This window comes from Dasypus novemcinctus, chromosome 26 (genome assembly GCF_030445035.2).
Source record: "Dasypus novemcinctus isolate mDasNov1 chromosome 26, mDasNov1.1.hap2, whole genome shotgun sequence".
NCBI lineage: Eukaryota > Metazoa > Chordata > Mammalia > Cingulata > Dasypodidae > Dasypus > Dasypus novemcinctus.
Window position 1 is genome coordinate 6,371,671 of NC_080698.1, and position 14,569 is coordinate 6,386,239.

General features: G+C 53.6%; 1 protein-coding gene and 1 non-coding gene across 2 annotated transcripts in view; both read left to right on the forward strand.

The window, feature by feature from the left end:
• The window catches only part of LIMD1 (LIM domain containing 1), a 94,472-nt gene that overhangs the window by 42,480 nt on the left and 37,423 nt on the right, over positions 1-14,569 (forward strand). Inside the window, 1 exon segment of the mRNA XM_058288818.2 lies at positions 8,678-8,779. Coding sequence (XP_058144801.1) covers positions 8,678-8,779 — 102 coding nt within the window.
• On the forward strand, positions 9,459-9,621 carry LOC111762246 (U1 spliceosomal RNA). Its single transcript, XR_002795410.2, has one exon. It is a non-coding gene; the product is annotated as a U1 spliceosomal RNA (small nuclear RNA).

Below are 14,569 nucleotides of genomic sequence, written 5' to 3' on the forward strand. Positions count from 1 at the left end.
AGGTACTGTCTCACCCAAAGTCTGTTGCCACATGTCGAAGCAAATTGGCGGGCAAGGCCTGCAAGGGTTCAGCCTCCCTCCTTCCTCCCAAGGCTCCGTGGTACCAGCTTTCTCCAGTCTCTAGCTGTGGGCTGGCATAAAGCTCGTCTCTCTCCCCAGGGCTCATTTCTCTCCAGGCTCAGCTGCTCTGCTCTCTCCACAAGGCCAGCTGTGAACAGCTCATCCTTCTTCCCAGAGCCTCTGCTATGTCTAGTGGAACCTTCTCTCTTTCCTCACTTATCTGCTTCTCTGTGTATTTATTTCTCGGGACTCCAGCATCAAAACTCAAACTCTCGCCTCTGTTTTCTCTTTGAGTCCCCACCCACCAAGTGGATGGGGACTCAACATCCTACTGACATGGCCAAATCAACACCCTCATCATAATTTAATCAAGTAAAAGTGAAACCTCTGAATTTAATATGATCTAATAGGGAAGCGGACTTGGCCCAGTGGTTAGGGCATCCGTCTACCATATGGGAGGTCCGCGGTTCAAACCCCGGGCCTCCTTGACCCGTGTGGAGCTGGCCCACGCGCAGTGCTGATGTGTGCAAGGAGTGCCCTGCCACGCAGGGGTGTCCCCCGCGTAGGGGAGCCCCACGCGCAAGGAGTGCGCCCCGTAAGGAGAGCCGCCCAGCGTGAAAGAAAGTGCAGCCTGCCCAGGAATGGCGCCGCCCACACTTCCCGTGCAGCTGACAACAGAAGCGGACAAAGAAACAAGACGCAGCAAATAGACACAGAGAACAGACAACTGGGAAGGGGGGAGGGAATTAAAAAAAAATATATATATATATATATGATCTAATATACCCAGAGGAACAGACCGGTTTACAAACACAGTCTAGTATCTATTTTTGGAATTCATAAACAATACCAAACTGCTACATCACTTCTGTTTATTAACTAAGAACAAAAACGGTTTTGTTAGTAATATTAATTTTGCTAAGTTTTTCCACTTTTCCAGCAGTTGAGCTAATTCCATTTGGGATTTCTTTCATACATCAAATCAGGTTGCAAGATAGTATTGAGATTTGAAGACTCATCTTTAGGTTACCTTCTCTTGTTACCCAGTTTGTAACAGGCGAACGGCAAATTTGATTTACAAGCTGTTAGGCACCAGGATACTGACAAAATTAATGCAAGTTCAGGGAAGCGGATGTGGCTAAACTGATAGAGTGTCCGCCTATTACATGGGAGGTTCAAGGTTCAAACCCAGGGCCTCCTGTCCTGTGTGGTGAGCTGGCCCACATGCAGTGCTGATGTGCGCAAGGAGTGCCGTGCCATGCAGGGGCGCCCCTGCGTAGGGGTGCTCCATATGCAAGGATTGTGCCCCGCAAGGAGAGCCGCCCTGTGTGAAAAAAGTGCAGCCCACCCAGGAGTGGCGCTGCACACACAGAGAGCTGATGCAGCAAGATGACGCAACAAAGAGAGACAGATTCCCGGTGCTGTCGAGAATACAAGCGAACACAGAAGAACACACAGTGAATGGACACAGAGCAGATGGGAGGGGGGAGGAGAGAGAAATAAATATTTAAAAAGGGAAACGGACTTGGCCCAGTGGTTAGGGCGTCTGTCTACCACATGGGAGGTCAGCGGTTCAAACCCCAGGCCTCCTTGACCCGTGTGGAGCTGGCCCATGCGCAGTGCTGATGCGCGCAAGGAGTGCCCTGCCATGCAGGGGTGTCCCCCACGTAGGGGAGCCCCACGTGCAAGGAGTGCGCCTCGTAGGGAGAGCCGCCCAGTGCGAAAGAAAGAGCAGCCTGCCCAGGAATGGCGCCGCCCACACTTCCTGTGCCGCTGACGACAACAGAAGCGGACAAAGAAATAAGACGCAGCAAATAGACACAGAGAACAGACAACTGGGGGGGGGGGGGGGAGAATTAAATAAATCTTTAAAAAAAAGGTATTAAAAAAAAGGGAATAAAGCAAGTTCAGGTTAGAACAGAAGGAAGAATCTTTACATGCTTGCTTAGTATAGGGAAAGACCCAACTTTAGAATCACCTTCATACAAAGTGTCCACTCGCAGCAGAACCCTCGCCTGGAACCCTCCAGCTCCATTCCTCCAGGAGAATCCCCAGGCAGCTGCTAGGCTGGGACCTGAGGGTCCGGGGAAGCCCCGCGCCGGCGGGACACGAGTCGGGGCTGCTCTGGGGCTGCATCCCCACCAGTTACCTTGCGCAAGGGGTAAAGTCCTGTGGGCTTTTCTCTGGAAGGATTGGCGAGTTGCAAGGGGATTGGCAAGGAACTGGGAGGCCTTTCTCCAGGAACTTTTTTATGACGGGCCAGAGGCTTTTAACAGCTTCCTCCTTGAGGGGGTACTGCTTCAGATGGCCTGTTCTACTGGGGAGAGGTTTAATAAAAGCCCAGCTCTTGGTTCCCCATCCACTCCCCTTTAGACACAAGGCTAGAGGTCCCGAGTGGCAGGTCAGTACTGAATAAGTGGCTCCACTGCGTGTCAAGGGTCACCAAGGCGCCTCCTGGCTGATGGTTCACACCTGGCTTCAGGCCCCTTGGGCCATGCCTGGGGCCGGGGGTCAGCGCACCTGTGTGGTGGGGCAGCTCGGGGCCCAGGGCCTGCCTCTCCGTGCTTGCAGGTTCCTGCTGATGCCGGAGCATGAAGTCAGGAGGCCCACAGGTAACAAGGGTCCTTTAACAGCGCAGTGAACAGGTGAGCCTGCTGGCGGGCCCTGCGCCTGCCCCTCCTCACCTGCTCCTCAGTGCCTCTGTCTTTTTTTAAAATAATATATACTTTTTAAAAATTTCTTATTTCTCTCCCCTTCCCCCCCCCACCCCTGTTGTCTGCTCTCTCTGTCCATTCTCTGTGTGTTTTTCTGTGTCCGCTTCTATACTTGTCAGCAGCACTGGGAATCTGTGTTTCTTTTTGTTGCATCATCTTGCTGCATCAGCTCTCTGTGTGTGCGGTGCCACTCCTGGGCAGGCTGCACTTTTCACGTGGGGTGGCTCTCCTTGTGGGGTGCACTCCTTGCGCGTGGGGCTCCCCTATGCAATGGACACCCCTGCGTGGCAGGGCACTCCTTGCACCCATCAGCAGAGCGCGTGGGCCAGCCCACCACATGTGTCAGGAAGCCCTGGGTCGAACCACGGACCTCCCATGTGGTAGGCGGATGCTCTGTCCACTGAGCCACATCTGCTTCCCTCAGTGGCTCGGTCTTGAGTGTTGAAAACTGCCAAGGCTGTTTCTAAAGGGAGTTAATGGAAGTTGGGGGCCAGGCAAAGTTCCTGCAGCTTCCTGCGGATGTCCGAGGCAGACTGGCTAAGAGAGCAAGTCCCGTGGAGGAGCACTCCTTCCCTGGAGCAGGCGCTATCAGAGGGTGTTTTTGTATGTCCCCTACCGGCCTTCCTCGGAATGAGGGTTGGGTTTAGGTCCTGCCTCTTGGTGATCTCCCTGAGCTTGTTCTGACTGGCCGGTTGGTAGAGCACTTCCTTTGAGGAGTGACCACGTGGCCTCTGGCCCTCGGAGCTGCCTGTCCCCTCCTTCCCTCTTACACAGGAGGTTTAACTGGAATTCAGGGTCCCATTCAGAGGCCACTCTTGGCCGTCTCCTGGTTTGTACTGTGGCTACTTGGTGCGGCAGGTAAAGGTGTCGCCTCTTCCTTTTTAGACCATCAGTAGGTCGGTTGTCCCACTTCCTGAGGGGACAGCCCAGCAGGGAGTGTGCAGGAATGCTGGGGAAGCACCCGTTATCCTGGGGGAGGATGGACGCGTCCATCAGTCTTGGGGGTGTCCCACTCCTGGACCTGGCTGAGAGGAAATTGCTCACCGCCCAGCGTCCTGGGGTTCAGGCACCGCTCACCGCCCAGCGTCCTGGGGTTCAGGCCCCGCTCACCACCCAGCGTCCTGGGGTTCAGGCCCCGCTCTCCGCCCAGCGTCCTGGGGTTCAGGCCCCGCTCACCGCCCAGCGTCCTGGGGTTCAGGCCCCGCTCTCCGCCCAGCATCCTGGGGTTCAGGGTCCCGCTCACCGCCCAGCGTCCTGGTGTTCAGGCCTTGCTCTCCGCCCAGCGTCCTGGGGTTCAGGCCCCGCTCACCACCCAGCGTCCTGGGGTTCAGGCCCTGCTCACCACCCAGCGTCCTGGGGTTCAGGCCCCACTCACCACCCAGCATCCTGGGGTTCAGGCCCCGCTCACCGCCCAGCGTCCTGGGGTTCAGGCCCCGCTCACCACCCAGCGTCCTGGGATTCAGGGCCTGCTCTCCGCCCAGCGTCCTGGGGTTCAGGCCCCACCCACTGCCCCAGCGTCCTGGGGTTCAGGCCCTGCTCACCGCCTAGCATCCTGGGGTTCAGGGGCCCCATTTACTGTTCCAATGTTCTGGGGATCGGGAGCTGCTCACTGGGTGTCCCCACGGCCTTTGAGGTCTTGGGAGATGTTGGGGTACTGTTCCCAGACCTAAGCCTCCAAGCTGGACTTCCTCGATGGGAGAGGGACTGGGTAGAGTGCCTTCTTTCAGCTGACTTTTGCAGAGGTCTTAGGAAGTGGCTGTGAGAGACAGCTCATCTGATGGCTACTGCTGGGCTGAGGTTTACAGCTAAACGAGACATTAACAAGCACATTAAGAGGCTAGAGACTGATGGTTCTGTGGCTGCAAGGAGACAGCCTTGGGGACCCCGAAGGTAATGGTAACGGATTAACAAGTATCTCAGGGCCTCCTGAGAATTGAGGAAGGAACAAACATCTGGGCATCCAAGGGTGGGAGTCTGGGGGGTGCCTCGCTAATAAGACAAAAGAGGACACAGACAGGCTCGGATTCAAAGCCTAGACTCCCCAGTCTTCGTCAGATGTCGGGGAGTGTCACTGGCCTTGGTGCCTCCTGGCTGGCTCGCCAAATATGTTAGCAAAACGCTCCGGGTTCTAGGTTTCTAGGTTCTTGGCTTTATTGCCAGAATGAATTCAGAGATGTGCCCGTTTAGAGGCCAATAAAAAGAGTTTATTAGAAAATGCGAAAAGGGAAGCAAATGTGGCTTAAGCAGTTGGGCACCCGCCTACCACATGGGAGGTCCTGGGTTTGGTTCCTGGTGCCTCCTAAAGAAGACGAGCAAGACAGCGAACTGACATGACAGGGCTGGCGTGGTGAGCTGACGCAACAAGGTGATGCAGCAAAGAGACACAACAAGGAAACACAATGAGAGATACAACAAGTGGCACCAGAGGTGGCTCAAGCCCTTGGGCACCTCCCTCCCACATGGAAGGTCCCAGGTTTGGTTCTCGATGCCTCCTGAAAAGAAGATGAGCACACAATGAACAGACACAGAGAGCAGACAGTGAGCACAAACAATGGGAGTGGGGGGGTAAATAAAATAAATCTTTAAAAAAACTACAACCAAAAAAAAAAAACAAGAAAAAGAAAAAAGTACACACCTGAGACATGGGTGCAGGCTGTGCTATAGGGTGAGCCACTTGTGTGGGGCCCCGAGGTAGATCTTTTTAAGGCCCTTCCTCTTCCCCCCATATGAAGGCGGGCTCTCAACGGCCTGCTGCCCTGATTGCCTGCCTTCTGCCTTCACCTGTCAGCTTTCAAGGAGCCAGTGGGGCGCCTTTCTGTGTGGAGTTATCTGGGGCTTCTTTTGAGCCCAAGTGGGACCTTGTCACCTGGGTCCTGGCGAGATTGTCCACCTAAGGGCTGTGGCTTTGTTCTCAGCTGCCTTCCCTTGGCGGGTTCCGGGCAAGGTCTCGTGGCTGTGCCCCCACCCCCGCTTCCTATACTAACCTGCCGCAAGATGATGTTGAATTTGGGGGTGATTTGGTTGCATGTTCTTAGAGCAGAATTGCGTGTATGAGCACACTGCTTGGACATGACATCCCGTCTGGCCTGAGTGCACTTTTTGGTCACTCCTTCAGCAAAGTAGCCTTTGTTGCTAAGGTGGTAAGCCTGGTTTAGAGTCAGGCCAACCAGGGGACTAAGGAAGGGGTGGCCTAGAAGTCTTGGCATCAACAAATAGTGCAGCTAACTCCTTGCCATTGCTTGACTCAGCGTCTTTCAGTATGCATTCTTGCCCGTCATCACATTTGGGTTGTGCCTTAGCCCAGGGCTCAACAGCCCTCCGTGGCATTCAGTTCTCTTTTTTGGTATATGTGTGTTGAGGGCGCACGGAATCCACTTTGTCAGTGGCTGACGATGTCCAGATCTGAATAAGTCTCTGAACTTTTGTAAAAGGAGCTTCCGGGAAAGATGGACTTGCGTGCCCAGGGCGTAAAGGAGTGAGTGCCACCTAGGAGAGAAGCAGGGAAGCACTGTGCAGGGGCTACGTAGGAATGCGATTCAGCTCGACAGGCCAAGGCTAGGCTATGGCCGCTACTCTGAAGGCACTTCGTGTCACCAGCAGAGGCAACCAAAGCCCAGATGACCAGTGCTGCCATAGCATGGCACATTCATGCCCGGGGGCGAACACACCAATGCCGTCACTTCCACACCCACATGCTTCCAGGGGCAAGACGCCCCGCCTGGCCCTGCCCAGTTCCGTGGCTGCTGTCGCCTGGCTCCCAGGAGCAGCACCACTGGCTGGTTTCTTACATGAGCCTTAGAGACAAGTAGTGATTGCAGAACCCTGCCACCTTCATGCGTCTCTCCTAATGGGCGCCAACAGTGCTGAGCCTGCCAGGAAAGGAATGCAGTTTGCCCAGAACTGATGTGTTTCTTGGCTTGAGAGCAACCTAGAATTGTACATGAAATAATTAAACAAAAAGGAGTTCTGATGCCTCTGACTGCCGGGGTAGTTTCAATTTCATAGCAATGGTGCCCTCTGTTACTTTTGCTGCTTGCTAGGTCCAGAAGCACCAGCTGTTCTTTTGTTCATCCTACACGCACACACCCACACACACAGAGTTTCATAGCCATTAAAAAGAAGGGAGAGGAGGGGCATGGGAGGACGTCCTGGGGTGTTGGGAATATTTTATATTTTGATTTGAGTTTGTGTTACATAGGTCCTTTGTTAAAAGTCATTGAGTGGTAGACTTAGGATTTATGCGTTTCACTGTTTGTAAATTGTACATTAAAAAAAGAACAGTAAACAAATCTTGAACAGTAAACAAATCTTAATGAGATCCACCGGAATTGTTTGGCGTGAAGTGGACTGAGGTCCACCACTTACTTTGAAAAGCTTCAAAATTAAGATGGATGGTTGGACTGTGAGAGGGATGGATGGCAGTGCTAACAGCTGGAGACTTGATCTGAGCAAAAGCAGCTTCTTCTCTCCCCATGCATCTTTAAAGCCAATTCCTGAGACCCGAGGGTTTCAAAGAGAGAAAGAGTTTTTTTGGTTGTGCAAGCAGTGGAGCACAGTGGTCTCATGGCCAGAAACGGCCTCTCGGATCTGCAGAAATTCTAGTGTTTTATAACGTCAGGATGCTAATTAGTAATTAGGCTGAAGTTTGCACAGGTTCTTTCCTTAATAATCATTAAGGGGCTGAGCCAGGATGGGGGTGGGTATGGGGGGGTGAGTTACAAAGTTACAACAATTGTGGAGATCCAGGCATCTGGGAGAGAGGATACCTTACGCCGAGAGGAGGTCCGCTGGAAAGTTTTTCATGTGGATGTCAAACGGGAAGCTGGAGTGGTCACCTTTCCAACAGAAATGCCCGTACACCAGGGTCAGCGCTGGATCCCTCCTTAGTGGCCCGAGCAGTTGGAAATGGCCACATACGAAGGGTGAAGTCAGCCCCGCCAGCTTCAGTAATTTCAGATCTTAACCCTTTTGGCGCACTTAAAAAGCATCTGTGTAATATTTCAGTAATCGTAATTATTTACTGGTTCCTAACCTTCAGTTGCAGAATTGAGGCGGTGGGTTTACGCTTGCTCACTGGATCACTCCTTCAGCTTTTCTGCACGTTTGACGTTTTTCGTAATAAAGTGTTGACGCCGAAGAACTGCCGGGAACCGATGCTTGTGCTCCCCAGAACTGCCCCGGGCGCCAGCTGCTCAGGTGCCAAGTGCCGGTCGCCTCACCTGCTCCTCGCCCGGCTGGCGGGGGGCGCCCAGGGGGGATGTGCTTTCCTTGAAAGGCGATGCCATTTGTCGCCTGGGAATTGTAGGGACCCCAGACATAGCATGTTCGATCCTGTAGAGGCCCCAGCACCGGAGGCCAAGAGCTCTGGGACCCGCGCTCGTGTGGGCTGGTGTGGGGAGGGACGGGGGCGCAGCCTGGTGGCCCCGGGGAGCCCAGGGCGTGGAGGAAGGGCCCGGCTGGACGGCAGCGGGGCTGGAGGTTGGCGCCCGTGGCCTTCCGTGTGAAGAGGTGCGTCCACTGAGGCCTAACTGGGACGGTGTGGCCGAGATGGCTCGGCTCACGACGGTCACTCTGCAGGCTTTTGGGCTGTGTCCTGTGGACAGTGGGAGCCCGAGCGCCCCGGGCAGGAGGGGAGCTGATGAGCGCAGCCATCCCGGGGGTGGGCGGCACGAGGCGGAGGAGAGCCTGGGGTCCCGAGGCTGAGGTCCAGCCCGGGGCGTGCTCTGCAGCGGGAAGGACTGATGGTTGAGAGGGTGGGGGAGAGGGGGAGTGAGAGGAAGACGTTTCCAAGGAGTAATGCGGTGGGACGCGGGGAGGGGCCGCCCGGGGCGCTGCGGGCACCTGTCTGCACCCCTTTTCCTGTCTCGCCCGCCTGACGCAGTGCTGTGTTCTCGCCCTCGCAGGAGCCTGTGTGAAATGCAGCAAGGGGGTCTTCGGGACCGGCCAGGCCTGCCAGGCCATGGGGAACCTCTACCACGACGCGTGCTTCACCTGCGCAGCCTGCAGTAAGTGCGGGGCTGGGGCGGGGGGCGCGGGGGGCTGGCCTCATCCTTCCCGCACGGACCCCTGGCCACAGCCTCCCCAGCCCCACGGAAGGCAGGACGGGGTTCCGGAGCAGTTCCTGCCCCGGGCGTGAGGCCCGCCAGGGCCAGGCGACTCCTCTCTGAGTAACAAAGTCTGCCGGGACCGTTTGGGGATAGGTTGGAGCGGGGTTTGGAGCTGTCCCTGATGACATCGGGCTTACGTGGCACCCCAGAGGCTCCGGCCGGGTGGCAGGGAGCACGCCGGGGTCCCCGGCGTCTGTCCCACCCTAGGGCCCGGCCCCCCGGGGACGGTTCGCCCAGCACAGCCCAGCGCGAGTTGGGGGTGCCCGTGAGAGGTGCTGCACGCGCGTCCCTGCCCGTGGCCACGCCTGGGCATCTGCTCGGGACGAGCGTTAGGGCTTCACAGCACGTTGGGAGATGGGCCTGGGCGCAGCGCGGCAAAGTGCTCGTGGGCCGATGGCCGATGGCCGCTGCCCGCAGGGCAAGGCGCATGGCCAAGGCTGGCCCAGCCGAGGACTGCGCTTCATTCTCTGGCCTCGACCACAGCTTAACTTTGGGCAGCCTTTTTGGAAAATATCCTGTCGATGTTCCCAAATGCTCTATGAAGACAAGCAGATGTCAATGTTTAAAAAGCGTAACAGTACTAACCTGGCCGGGGAGGTAGCAGGACCAGGAAGGGGCCCTTCCCAGGGCGAGGCTCGTCGGCTGCACTCCGACGTGCTGAGCCCTGCGAGTTCCCCAGGTGTGGGAAAGTCGGCTGCTTCCTTCGAGGTAGTGGGTGTCTGCGTTCGTGCTCTCCCTGAAAGAAAAGAAAGCCTAACAGAGCCACAGAGTGTCGGGGTGAAAGAGCCCTTACTGGCCCCCCTGGCCCAGCGGCTCTCAAGCCTGCTGCTCCTCGGAGGCTCTGGGGAGATTTTGAAAACCAGGGATGCCCTGGCCCCACCCTGCCCTGTGGCCTCAGGACCTCCCGGGGAGGGGGGTTTCTAGAGTGGGCCGTGTGGACTTTTTCAGAGCCCTCCAGGTTACTTGGGTGTGTAGCTGGGGCCAAGCACCTGATTTCATGCAGGCTCCTCATTTTAGAAGATTTCCTGAGAAGAGAGGGACCAGCCCCCAGCTGGCACGGGCACAGCCTCCTTATTCCCAGGGCGGGCCTGGACCTGCCCCCCGCCCGCCAAGCCTCACAGCCTGGGCGTATGCGCCCTTAACCGTGCCCTTTTGTCGGTGCTGCAGTCGCCCTTGACACTCGTGCCTGAGTTGACTGTACACACTGCTCAGCATTCACCTTCGTGAAAAGGTGGGAAGTATGATGAAAGACTTTGAGGTGGATCAAAAGTGTACCGTGTGTCCTCAGTGGAAAACTAGGAGTCGTGGGCTCTGAATCTGTGGGGTCTCCGGGCCTTTCATCCTCTTTGGTGGTTGCTGATGGCAGTGAGATGATTTGTGTCCGTAGCCCTGTAAGCAGTGCCTGGAAACGCAGCTGATTATTGCCCAGTGCATACTGACTTTGCATCTGTTAAGAAAAATTATTTCAGCGTTCCTGATGGCCTACGTGTGGCCCTTTGAGTTCTCCCAGGGCACCCTCTTACTGGTTTCCTCCTTAATTAAGGAGTTAAATAAAATCTTTGACATGTTTGTGCTGCATCTGTAGGAGATTTGTGATTCTACCCTCTTTTTAAAATCATCTGTTAACACCTTTGACTCCTTCAGCTGTTTCTCAGTGTTGGCTCTGTTTCCCAGGAAAAAGGAAATAAGTGGTAGAGTCTTTTTCCATATCAAGAATTGCCACTTGAGCTAGGAAAGCTGTGGGGGTAAGAAGCAAACCTGTCAGTGAACCAGGTGCTCCGTCTGCAGCTGTGGGAGCACTCACCTGCCCCCAGGTGTTGGGTTAACCCTGCTGCCCTGCTGACAAGCACAGCCACTGCAGGAAGCCTGAGCTCATGGGGTGGTGCCCGGCCGAGCAGGTGGGCTGGCCCCTGCTGCTCCCTTCCTGCCTGGCCACAGTCCTCCGGGTTCTCTCCTGGCCCGGCCACGTCCCTCCCTCTGTCCATCCCTGAAGGCCCCGCTCAGGGCCTCCTACAGGAAGCCTGCCCTGCTCCCTGCTGGAAGGAACCCCTGCTCCTGAACTGGGCGCGCCCTTCCTTCCGGTTGATCTCAGGTGCACCCCACGCCGGGTGTCTGGAGCCAGCCAACCAGGCGCTGGCGCGGTGTCGCTCAGGCCCGGGACTCCGCCAGCGTGAGCGCGAGCGCGTGCCGGGTCTCACGAGCACGCCGCAGCCTCTGCAGGCGCAGGAGGCAGTTGGGGTGGTGGGAGACCCTGGCCAGTGGCTGAGTGGCTTTTCTCGAATGCTCCAGGTCGTTCGCCTTTGTTCCGTTGACCGCTTGCTGCCCCTTTGACGTGGCTTTTGGCAGGAGAAGGCCCTGGGGTCTGTCTTGGCTCTGCTGTGTCCCTGGGTTGGGGGCTCCTCCAGGCCACCCCTTTATAGGAGAGAGCAGAGGCCTAGCAGTGGAGCTGGCACCGGAATCCAGGCCTCCGGAGTCTAGACTATGCTGGAAATTTCCCAGTTTTCCGGTTCTCTCTGATTTACTTCCCCCTTGCTGAGCTAGAGAGGTGTTTGCTTTGTTCATCATCCTTTCGTTTTTTAAATTTGTTTTATCTATTTATTTCTCCCCCACTCGTCATTTGCGCTCACTGTCTGTTCTCTGTGTCTGTTCATTGTGTGGGCATCTTTTTGCGCATCATTTTTTAGGAGGCACCGGGAATCAAACCCGGAACCTCCCATGTGGGAGGGAGGTGCCCCATGGCTTGAGCCACCTCCACTCCCTCCATCATTTTCTTTTTAAGTAAACTTTATTTCAATTTCAGTAGATAAAATAATAGTCAAAAGGCAGCTTAACAAATGGAGAATCATTACTCTAAAATAAATTCTTTCCAGGCACATCTACCTCATTTAATGCTAAAAACAAACTCTGTTGTTTCTCCACTGTTTGTTCAGAAAGATGAATAAATGAGGACAGATTAGTTAAATGACATGACCAAAGTCTCCTTGTTAAATGAAGAAAAAGAAGAAAAAAATGCTAAATCATATTCATATCTCATAATACTAAATCCATATTCTTTTTTTTTTTTTTAGATTTATTTATTTATTTATTTCTCTCCCCTTCCCTCTCCCCACCCCGGTTGTCTGTTCTCTGTGTCTATTTGCTGCATCTTCTTTGTCCGCTTCTGTTGTCAGCGGCATGGGAATCTGTGTTTCTTTTGGTTGTGTCATCTTGTGTCAGCTCTCCTTGTGTGCGGCATTATTCCTGGGCAGGCTGCACTTTCTTTCGCACTGGGCGGCTTTCCTTAGGGGGCGCACTCCTTGCGCGTGGGTCTCCCCTACGTGGGGAACACCCCTGCGGGGCAGGGCACTCCTTGCGCGCATCAGCACTGCGCATGGGCCAGCTGCACACGGGTCAAGGAGGCGCGGGGTTTGAACTGCGGACCTCCCATGTGGTAGACGGACGCCCTAACCACTGGGTCAAGTCTGCTGCCCATATTCTTTTTTTATTTTTATTTTTTTTAAAGATTTATTTATTTTTATTTAATTCCCCTCCCCTCCCCCAGTTGTCTGTTTTCTGTGTCTTTTTGCTGCGTCTTGTTTCTTTGTCCGCTTCTGTTGCTGTCAGCGGCACGGGAAGTGTGGGCAGCGCCATTCCTCGGCAGGCTGCTTCCTCCTTCGCGCTGGGCGGCTCTCCTTATGGGTGCACTCCTTGCGCGTGGGGCTCCCCTACGTGGGGGACACCCCTGCGGGGCGTGGCACTCCTTGCGCGCATCAGCACTGCACATGGGCCAGCTCCACACGGGTCAAGGAGGCCCGGGGTTTGAACCGCGGACCTCCCATGTGGTAGACGGACGCCCTCACCACTGGGCCAAAGTCCGTTTCCCATATTCTTTTTTTTTGACCTTTAGCGTTGATATGGTAACTTTCTTGCCTTTGCTACAAAAATATTACAATATTATTGTTAACTATATGTTACATTAGTTGTATTTTTCCCATATATCACCATATTCTTAATGCCTTGTAGTAGAACACTCTTATGTTTATATTATTAACCACAATTCTCATCTACCATCAAAATCACTGTTATACAGTCCCTAGATTACCCTCTACTGTCTTTCAATTAACATTAACCCCCCTAGACCACCCCTGTCAGCCACAGTCACGTTTATAAATCAGCAGTGTTTGTTATACTCATTATATCATCAACTCCATCCATTACCACATATTTTTTTTGTCTTTATTTTTTTAATGTTACCTTAAAAAAATATGAGGTCCCCATATCCCCCACCCCCCTCACCCCACTCCTCGCCCCATAGCAACAATCTCCTCCATCATCATGAGACATTCATTGCATTTGGTGAGTACATCTCTGAGCACCGCTGCACCTCATGGTCAATGGTCCACACCATAGCCCACACTCTCCCACAGTCTACCCAGTGGGCCATGGGAGGACATATAATGTCCGGTAACTGTCCCTCCAGCACCACCCAGGACAGCTCCAAGTCCTGAAAATGCCCCCATATCTCATCTCATTACCACATATTTACAATCGACTTTATTAAACATTTCACATACATTCAGCATCCACTCCCCCCTTCTCAACCCACTTTCTGTTTCCTACTAACCTGTACTCTGTAGCTTAACTCCATGCGTCTACTCATCATATTTAATTCATATCGATGAGACCATACAATATTCGTCTTTTTGTGCCTGGCTTTTTTCACTCCACGTGATGTCTCAGGATGCATCCGTGTTGTCATGTGCTTCCTACAGCAGTGTAAGATTCCAGGTATGTATCCTCCACGTTTTGTTGAGCCGTTCATCAGTTGATTGGCCCTTGGGTTGATTCCATTGCTTAGTGATTGTGAATAAAGCTGCTGTGCACAAGTGCGCAAATATCTGCTCTCGTCCTTGCCTTCAGTTGCTCTGAATATATTCCTGGTGGTGTGATTGCCGGATCATAGGGCAGTTCTATATTTAGCTTTCTGAGGAACTGCCAGACTCTTCCACAGAGGCCATTTTACAGTCCCACCACGGTGAGGGAATGTTCCGGCTCCTCAGTAGCCGCTCCCAGCACTTGAAGTTTAATTGGGTCGCTTGTTGTTTTGTCATTAAGTTTTGTGATCTCTTTATGTAACATGGAAGTTGGAGGACTCCCACTTCCCTAATTTAAAGCATACTGTTTATACACAGCGGCAAAAACAGCCCAGTGCTGGCATCGAGGTAGGTTGACCAAGGGACTGAATTAAAAACTCAGAAGTAGACCCTCACATCTGTGGCCAAGGGAATTTTTTTGGCAAGACTGTCAAACCCACCCAGCTGGGTCAGAGCAGTCTGTTCAACAGATGGCCCTGGGAGAACTTGATCTCCTTAGCTGAAAGAAAGGAAGGGGACCCTTATTTCACGTCGTATACAAAAATTAACATAAAATGGATCAAGGACCTAAATATAAAAACTAGAACCATAAAAGTCCTGGAAGAAAAGGGAGGGAAATATCTTCAAGATCTTGTTGTAGTTGGTGGTTTCTTGGCCCTTCCACCCAAAGCACGAGCAATGAAAGGAAAAACAGATAAACGGGACTTCCTCAAAATTAAACATCTTGTGTTTCAAATGATTTTGTTAAGAAGATGAAAAGGCAGCCTACTCAATGGGAGAAAATCTTTGGAAACCACATATCCGCCAAGGGTTTGATTTCCGTGTTACATAAGAG